Source organism: Labrus mixtus, chromosome 2, assembly GCF_963584025.1.
Source record: "Labrus mixtus chromosome 2, fLabMix1.1, whole genome shotgun sequence".
In the NCBI taxonomy this organism is placed as follows: domain Eukaryota; kingdom Metazoa; phylum Chordata; class Actinopteri; order Labriformes; family Labridae; genus Labrus; species Labrus mixtus.
Genome location: NC_083613.1, coordinates 4,257,208 through 4,266,313, shown reverse-complemented (window position 1 = coordinate 4,266,313; position 9,106 = coordinate 4,257,208). Strand labels below are relative to the sequence as shown.

Sequence of the window (9,106 nt, the reverse complement as noted above, 5' to 3'; positions counted from 1 at the left end):
TTCTATGATATAACAGTTAGGAGGTGGATTCTGTCTAACATTAAATACCTCACCATTGTTCTCATTATTATACAATATATCTGAATCCAGCCTTCACATCAGGTCCAAAGGGTGAACGTCAAGGCGTCAGTAGGGTTTATTATTTGTTGGTTAATCATTGACTGATGCTATAAAAAATGTAATATCCATAGAGAGGATTAATAGAAGAAGATTGGTGATTCTATCTAAATGAGGTTCTATTCATAAGCGCTTGAGTTATAACTCTTGTCTTCATTAGTGGTTAACAAAGGGATGTTAAGTTTATGAATGGATTACAAACATGTTAAAGACACTGTATTGTCAGTTTTGGTTTTGTGTAAATCAAGTAGATATTTATGGGTTTATTGGCCCAACTTCGCCTTGCTAACTATTAAAATAGCATGCAACACTTTGTCTTTAATCAGTAGCAGCTGTCATCAGTGCACATGGTTTAGAAACAGTGTTGGCATGCTTTCTAACTGGTCAGCATTAAAAGAAAGGGGCGGGGCTTGTTAAAGGGGAATCTGTTTCTGTAGAGGAGCAATGGGGAAATAAAGATATAGTTGTTTATTTTTTCGGCCCAAAATTGTTTATAGTTTGGGACAAAATGTAGTTCTATTTAGTGAAGTCATAATGATCAAATGAATTAACCTGAACAACTGGCAAATAAGTGCAGAATAGAGGCAGCTCATTTATCTGTAATAGTGCTTAAGCTACAGATAATGTCTGCTTATATGAGGATGTTTTGTTCCGTGTTTTACCTTTAAGTCAGCTTTATGAATGAAATGAATGATCCCGGGGAGGAAGAGGAGGGGCGGAGTGACTTCTGTTTACAGTCGTAAACCAATCACCTTCTCTTAACAGACAGCAGGGGCCATGTTGTAACTTCTGGAGACGAAAGTTTTCGAGGAAGCATACCGTCCAGACCTGGGTCCTTACTTCTCTGAGTAGAAGCAGAAACATCACGACTTGATGAACTCCAGCAGCTTCCTGGTCGCAGTGCAGAGAGGATGCAGGCTCACCTCCAGACGTCCTCACCTTCTGTTACCTGCTGCTTCTTCCTCGATGGTGAGCTTTCAATGTTGCTTTCAAACTAAAAGTCTGTGCATTTTATCAGCCCTAGACTTGTTTTCATATTTAATTTACTGATGCATCACGAATGTGGCAGCCTATTAAAGTACTGAGTCATTATTACCAGTACCCGGCTTTTCAGTTCTGTCTTCTTTTCTTTACAAAGCTTTCACCGTCACACCCTTCATTCACCTTTACCTCTGAAGAAGCTGCAAGGCCCAGTCACTCAACATCATCAGTATGCTTTTTAAACCACTTAGTAACTGTCTATTTGTTCTTGTTTATTCATCTGATCTGTTCTGACTTTATTCATTAATATTTATATATTTCATTGATATTAATCTGAAATAGGATAATAGTAGATAAAACGTGAATAAGTCCATTTACATGCTAGACACAGTTATTGTTATTGGAAGCCAATAGGCTAATTATTTGGCAGGTATGTAGTTTCATTTGTTTAAAATCTTATTGCATCCCCTTTGCAAATAAAAACAAACATTTAAAGAGCTGAATATGTTAACTCTTTCATATACTTATAATAATAACAATAATAATACATTAGTTTTATATAGCGCTTTTCTGAAAACTCAAAGACGCTTTGACAAAAACATAAAACAATAAAACAAAACAAAAAACGACGAGGGCAGTACAATGAAGAAGTAATGTAGAGGGGGAGGGGAGTTAGTGGTTGTAGGCAGTGATGAAGAGGTGAGTTTTGAGGGATTTGAGGACAGGAGGTTTGCATCAGACCTGAGAGTGTGGGTGGGAGTGTGCTGGTGGAGGAGATCAGACAGGTAGAGGGGGGCCAGGTTGTGAAGGGCTTTGTAGGTGATGGTGAGGAGCTGGGGGATGGGGAGCCAGTGGAGGTCATGAAGAACGGGGTGATGTGGTCTCTGGTGCGGGAGTGTGTGAGAAGTCGAGCAGCGGAGTTCTGAATGTATTGAAGTTTCTTGAGTGAGTGTGATGGTGATCCGTAGAGGAGACTGTTGCAGTAGTCTAATAACTCTAATAAGGTGATGAATGCGTGGGTGAGGGTCTCGGCAGCTGAAAATGAGAGGGATGGGTATGTTGCCAGTCTTCGTCTTAATCTGTAACTATCCCACGCTCTGCTTCTGTGTGCAGTGTGCACGTCTATCCAACAAGTTTAAGCCAGCAACACAGAACTATAGCAAGTTTCTCACTGGTTTAAATTTCCCATTTCCTTTTATTTTCTTTTACTTTCAATTTCTATGTAACCACGGGGTATGTTTTTTGTTTTATTTTTCTGCAGGTTCAACTCTGTCTGCAGTCTACACAGCCCGTCCCTGCAGCCAGGCTGCCCTGCAGAGTGAAGGTGACTGCTGGAAAACGCTATGCCTGGTGTGCCTGTGGACACAGTCAGAAACAGGTGAGTATGTACAGCGTGTAAAGCCCATATGCTGAGCATTTAGTTAAATTGTTAAGTTACTGCTCATGAGTTTAATGTTGAAAGCAGGCTGATTCATATTCTATCTTTATGGATGTGTTTCATATCCTTATGATCCCCACAAATGTAAAGAGGAATGCCACAGCGTAACTTTAACATTTTACAAAATATATAAGTAAAACAACCTTATCTAGGCAACTTTGAAACAGACCATCGGACTTCATTACCCAGAAATCCTGTACGTTAAATCTGTAGGTTAAAATAAGGTTGATAATTGTTGATAATCTATCATACCAGATTTAAACTTGCAGGGGTGCTGCCAGGACCACATTGTGCCCAAACTAACACTGGAGACTTTCTATGACCACACCTCCATCATGACCTGTTCAAACATCTGATTCTGCAGTCCTATTTATTTCTACAGACAACAACATGTTACATCATTACCATAACACTCTCCTGTCAAGTTTTTAAAGGCAGAATTTCAGTTTAAATTTGATTTGATCCTAACTTCCCCTCCATTCAGCGGCCCTGTTAACGTGTCACAACATGACATTACAGTTGTAACCAGTAGTGAACAATTGTGCCTGTTCTGTTTACTTTTCTTAGCTTCTAAAGAAAGAGCATAGCAGAGATCAACACTCGCCCATGACACAACCTTTGACTTAACCTCCCATGTTTTCAAATGAGTCCTGAATAAAAAGTAAGACATCAACCTACTGCCAGTTTGAAACCTTTTCTCCAAACCTTTCCCTCTGACTCACACCCGAGTCCTGATCCCATTTAGGGTTGAATAAATGGCTGAAGCCGGCCCTGTCAGTGTGTCATAATAAAGACTTTAGCATGTGCTTCAAGTTAGACTGCCACACCTAAACACAATGTATGAGTTACACCTGAGGTATTTGTACTTTATATCAAGATATAGACTGAGATAAAGGACCATATGTAGCTACAGTTTATGGACCATGAACATGTAGTGATAGAGGACCGATCAGTATCCAATCAGAAACATATTTAACGACTGCTAATCATTTCTCTTGAACCTAATAACTCATGACCACTGACTACCTGAACTCAAAGTCCTGGTGTCGAATATCAGTTATCAGCACAAGGAGAATGGAATATATTTTGTAACTTTAAGATAAACAATGTTTAAAGGCTTCATATGTGATTTTTCACACTTAAATATAATAGAAATCAAGTATATCCTCTGAAAATAACTCTGTGAGTCATGACTGTCTACAATGGGTGTAACACCCGAGTCCCACTGTCTGTGATGTTTTCAGAGTCCTATCTTCAGTTTGTTTACATCGCCTGGACAGCGGCTGACTCCTCCCCTCGTGTATAAAAGTTGTTTAATTGAGGGACTAGAGAAAAGAAGAATAACATACTGTACTCACTGCTTAACTGTGTTTCTAGATCACGCTCATTTCAGGTAAATTTACATGCAGTGTGAAGATACGAGCATAGTAAAGATCGATAGCATTAGCATGCTAACACAACAATACAGCCCAAGTTGTTTTGGTTTCATGCTGGTGCTCAAGGGCGACATCTGCTGGATCAAAAAATCACATATAAAGCCTTTAAATGACAACAACAACAAAATGCGACCTGTAAAAGAATAAACCAGAAAATAAAAAAGATCAAACAGTAATTAGCAGTGTTCAGAAACAGGACATTATTCAGTGCATTGGTCAAATAAACCTTAATCTTGCTATTACAATTTTCCATGCTTCTTAATAATCCTGTTTAAATGTTTTAATGTCAGTGGTATCATGTGTTAAATTATTAGAAGTCAAGATGTGCTCAAACCTTTTCTTATGTAGCAAGCTAATAATGGTAAAGACATGTACTTTGTTTGTCTGCTGGGGGTAAAAACGTACATAGTCATTTGAAAAGTAAGCGGGCAATAAAAGTGAAAAACTAAATCGTTTTTTTTGTAAAGTGAGACATTTTAACCTTGTGTCCTTCTCTCGCAGCCTTACTGTGACGGAGCTCACAGGACAAAAGCTCCGAGCATCTCGCCTTTACGCTTCACCCCTGAAAAGGACCAAACGGTGATGCTGTGTGCCTGCAAGCAAACTAAAAACGCTCCGTACTGTGACGGCTCACACTTTAAGGTCATCTTCCAGGACGTGGTGAAGTCGGTGAAAGGAGTTTTTAAATGAACAGTGTTGAAGACGCTACACCTGGAGACCTCGGAGCAGAAACTGTCAATGACATGAAGCGGAGAATATTCATGTAATTCTACCTTGATCGTGTTCAAGCTGACCTACAGCAGCTTCAACATCTGATTCAATTGTATCTCTGTGATTTGTTAATAAGCCTGCAGGTGTAACCGGCTTGAACTCTTCATTTCAGGTTATCAGGGATCTGCAAATTTGTATGAATGGTTAAAATTTGGTAGAAAAACAAAATATGCTTCATGCCTTTTTAAGAATCATGTATTTGTTTTATTATCTTCGTCCTATTCTAACTGATATATTGACTGTATAAATAAAAGTGTACATGTTTTTATAAACACTTGTTCATGTATGAATGTTGAATGTATTAAAAACAGTTGTGTTGTCTGACACATAAATAGTCATATTTTGAACTGTGCCAAAACAGAGAAGTGAAAACTGACATGTCATGTATTTGTATTGGTCGATCTTCAAATAAAATCAACTGTGTTTCGATGTATTTACGTCTTAATTTGTGACTGTAATATAAAAGAGTTGGTTTATAAAAAGCACATACATTTTTTTCAAAACACAATGTAAGGACATGACCTCAGGCCTCAGGCCCTCAATGCATGTGTGGAGACGTTTTGTTATTCTCTCTATTTCTTGACATTATTTATAAGTAGTAAGGCAGTAATGCAACTCGCTGGATGCCAACTGTTGCCTTTAATAAGCAATAAAAAGAAAAATCTATTGAGCTTTAAACAAAGTAGTAGATTTGTTCAGACTTGCTGTAGCTGTGATGTCCTTCAGATGAAGGAGATCGACATCCACACTGGATCTCATTAATGACATTTTGTTGACTTTGTTTAGAGTTGGAAAACTTAACTCTGACGTTCAACAACTCTGGATTCTGAGGTCATGAAGTTTCAGAAAGAATTGCAAAATCAGCTTCAAAACAAGTTAATATATGGAAAAACTGAACACAGAAACAAAATCAAAGGAGTGGGAGTGGCAAGAAACTTGAGAGGAGGAAAAGAGGGAGACATCATTTTAATTCACAACCTACGGTTAGAAAGTTTTTCTCTTATTCTGGATGTAGTTAAGTTAACTAGACTGAGGCTGGGAGGAGGGGCACAGTTTGAATGTTGCATTAACAAGCTACATGGCCGGTTCTAGGCAGGGGCCAGTGTCCCTCTAACACGGAGCTTGGTCCCCCCTGTGGCCATCCCTCAGCCCCCCCACACATACACAGTATTTGACTCAACAACCGGACTCACAATCTAGTATTAAATTCTGTTACTGAAACAAATATGAATCATGGTATTTTATGTTGTGGTATTTAATGATGTGTGCTATTATTTGGCATGATATATATATATTTATTTTAAAGCGATCATCTTTGTCTATTTTTCACCTGGGTTTAATGTTCCCCTCTGACAGCTGGCCCCAGTTTGGCCCCCTCAGTGAAAGTGGTCTAGAACCGCCACTGACAAGCTGCAACGAACATGCTACTGACTACCTGTCAAAGTGAAGTGAGATGATGTTACACTCCTGTCCAGCAGGTGGCGGTGTGCGCCTTCAAGTTGTTAACGATCCGCCAATAAACTGAGAGAAGAAGAAGCAGTTGCGCTTTGGTTTTGATGTAATATTTCCAGTCTATGGTTTTGATCCCTCCTCTGATATTTCTCAGTTTTTATACTCTGGTTTCGGCTCTGTGTGAATGACCTGTGGTCTAACTAAAGGGTCTTCATTTAATTAAATAGTGTTGTGCGCGGCTAACGCAGCAGCTAACGTGATCTGAATCAGTATTAAAGTTTATCCAGCTGGAAACATGAACATGTTGTTGAACAAATTAGACCACAGGTGGATCAGGCTGACCTTGGGACAACATTGGATAACAGCTTCGGTGTCTTCAAAGGTGTGTAGAGTTATTATATTAATATTATATACATAGTTGGACTAACATTTGTGAAGTAGCTGGGCTGTTCACGTGTCTCTCATCAACATATCTAAAATGTAGGACAAACAGGAAGTCAGTAAATACTTTATTATTTAGAAAAAAAGAATGCTGGAAGAATTGGGTCTATCTTTAGTTTCCTTCGGGTAGTTTCTGTGCACGTACAATAACCACCTCAATAAAGTTTTGTAAAGAAACTAAAATAGTAGTGCCACCTACTCCAGCACAGCTGATTTAAATCACAGACTGATCACGACCTTTGACCTTACAGTGTGGAGACACCTGAGCATGTTTAACATGAACAATGAATGAAATGACATTTTTAGAAGGGCTCAAAACAAAAAGATGTGATGGAAAGATGTCCAAACAGATGAGCGCTAAATGCACAAGGGCATTCTTGAACCAATAATATGTTAAAGTGTGAGCTTGTTCCATCGTAACACAGCCCAATCTGTAACTTCTCCCCACAGTCCTGAAAGACAACAGTGTTTCCCCTACCATCCCCCCCACCCTTTAAGCTCAAGTTATTAAAATATAAATATAGATATATATATATATTTGGGCTTTTTGTGCCTTTATTGTAGAGATAGGATAGTGGATAGAGTCGGAAATCAGGGAAAGAAGTCATTTAAGGATACCTTTCCGATAGAAAAGGACAGCTGTCATTAAAAGTAACACATGAACAACAAGATTCCTTCAAGTGTTTGTGTCGGCGTCCGTGTGCCCGCACCCCCCCCCCCCCCCCAAAGCTGTAAACCTAGGGGGAAACACTGCCACAGATAAGATAATTCTGAAGACGTACGATATTGATCAAGCAATATTATAATAATAAAACTCTGACCATTACTCGTGAAGTGATTTTTAGAGTTAGTACATGTTTAGTCGTGACAGAGTACAGATAATGTATCTCCAGAGGATTCTTTTTTACCATCAAGTGTTACCACTCTGTTCTTTTTTTCTGACCCGTCTGCACATCCAGCTCTCAACGATTCCTCCACAACCTGTGATCCCCTCCAAGAAGCCGTTCAAAGTGGAGCTGGTTGGTGGAAAGCGGTATTCGTGGTGCACATGTGGACACAGCAAGAAACAGGTAAAACTACCTTTTACTGTATTACTCCTTTCTGCAAAACTACATCCTCTGTCCTCTCTGTTCACATGTTTTCTTTTTAGCCCTTTTGTGATGGAGCCCACAAAACCAAAGCCCAGGGCCTGTCCCCGCTGCGCTTTGTCCCTGAAAAGGACTCCACAGTCTGGCTGTGTGGCTGCAAGTACACCAACAACCAACCTTACTGTGATGGAACGCACAAGCAGGACTTCATCGTGTCTGCACCACTACATGGACAAACTGACGCTTGAGGAGGAGGGAGGAGGAAACTTTGAATTGCACATTTATGCTGCTGCTGAATCCACACTTTGTGCACATGTAAACAGTTCGACCACAAGTGTTTGAATCTTGTGTCTTGTCAGTGTTTCTTGCCTGAAAGGGAAGATAGTCCCTCCTTTCTGTGTCATATTTTAAAGGCAGTGTTGCTTGATCATGGGATAGCTACTGTATGGGTAAGGGTATGAATTGTTCTGAATCCACTGAAAGAAGAAAAAAACAGCATGCAGAGGTTCTATACTGTGAAGTGTTTACTTGAAGAAAGGTATATATATATATATTTTGTCCTACAGAATCAGTGGGGAGATGTGACAATGAACTGATCTCCAATATCTGCCAAAATCTGCCAAAGTGTAAACTACACCTCTGGGTATATAATATATAATAATATATATGTGTTGTCTTTTCTGTAGTCTTTATGGCAATGTTTTAACATGTGACACTTTCCTTGTTGAATTTAAAGAAATAAACTACTGTAATACTGAGTTGTGAGTGAAGTTGACGTCATTGTTAGCAAGAATCCTGAGAAATAATTGGATGAAGAAAAACTCTAAATTCAATAACTGATCGAGCAGGGGCGTCTGGTGAAAGAGCGGGCGAAGTACGGACTGTGCAGATTGAGACAAAGAAATAAAAGTAAATGATCTTATGCTACCAACACATTTTTCAATAGTGAAAGTGTTACGCCTTCATCCTGATCCAGTATGATGTCAGGGAGTAGAGCTTGTTGACCCTTACATGTCTCATGATTGTGGCTGTTTTATCATTTGTCTTAGTATTGCTGAGCACACCGTGTCACACAAAGTAGATCCCAGATTGTGAGTTGGGCTATGATGTAACATCCTTACATTTAAATGTGATGTTAGGCTGATTCCCAATTCTCACTCAGCTTTACCACTTGGTCCTACCCCTGTGGTTTGAGTTCTCCTACAGAGGATTGGATGACCCGCTTCTTTTGTGGATCGAGGACTTGTAGTCCTCTAACCCTCCAAATGAACTTTTTTAATTTCAGATCACTGTGGTTGGAGACAATTGACTCAAATCTTTGCAAACCAAGACACGGTAACATGAAACTCTGCCACAGTTGCACTAAAAGACAATAATTATCT

At 39.4% G+C, this 9,106-nt stretch overlaps 2 protein-coding genes across 2 annotated transcripts; both read left to right on the top strand.

Annotated features, from left to right (window-relative positions):
- The first annotated feature begins 870 nt into the window (after positions 1–870).
- Positions 871–5,176, top strand: LOC132981667 (CDGSH iron-sulfur domain-containing protein 3, mitochondrial-like). Its single transcript, XM_061047654.1, has 3 exons — positions 871–1,086; positions 2,360–2,476; positions 4,474–5,176. Exons 1-3 carry the CDS (start codon positions 991–993, stop codon positions 4,660–4,662), a joined length of 402 nt encoding a protein of 133 aa, XP_060903637.1. The 5' UTR covers positions 871–990; the 3' UTR covers positions 4,663–5,176.
- A 1,209-nt stretch (positions 5,177–6,385) lies between these two features.
- Positions 6,386–8,482, top strand: LOC132981661 (CDGSH iron-sulfur domain-containing protein 3, mitochondrial-like). Its single transcript, XM_061047643.1, has 3 exons — positions 6,386–6,577; positions 7,596–7,706; positions 7,787–8,482. Exons 1-3 carry the CDS (start codon positions 6,491–6,493, stop codon positions 7,970–7,972), a joined length of 384 nt encoding a protein of 127 aa, XP_060903626.1. The 5' UTR covers positions 6,386–6,490; the 3' UTR covers positions 7,973–8,482.
- Positions 8,483–9,106: the final 624 nt, after the last annotated feature.

Excerpts from the sequence above, each read along its gene's own strand:
- LOC132981667 (XM_061047654.1), top strand. The coding sequence starts at position 991 with ATGAACTCCAGCAGCTTCCTGGTCGCAGTGCAGAGAGGATGCAGGCTC. Across the intron at positions 1,087-2,359 it reads CTGCTGCTTCTTCCTCGATG|GTTCAACTCTGTCTGCAGTC; the intron begins GTGAGCTTTCAA and ends ATTTTTCTGCAG. Across the intron at positions 2,477-4,473 it reads GTGGACACAGTCAGAAACAG|CCTTACTGTGACGGAGCTCA; the intron begins GTGAGTATGTAC and ends CTTCTCTCGCAG.
- LOC132981661 (XM_061047643.1), top strand. The coding sequence starts at position 6,491 with ATGAACATGTTGTTGAACAAATTAGACCACAGGTGGATCAGGCTGACC. Across the intron at positions 6,578-7,595 it reads CAGCTTCGGTGTCTTCAAAG|CTCTCAACGATTCCTCCACA; the intron begins GTGTGTAGAGTT and ends CTGCACATCCAG. Across the intron at positions 7,707-7,786 it reads GTGGACACAGCAAGAAACAG|CCCTTTTGTGATGGAGCCCA; the intron begins GTAAAACTACCT and ends TTTTCTTTTTAG.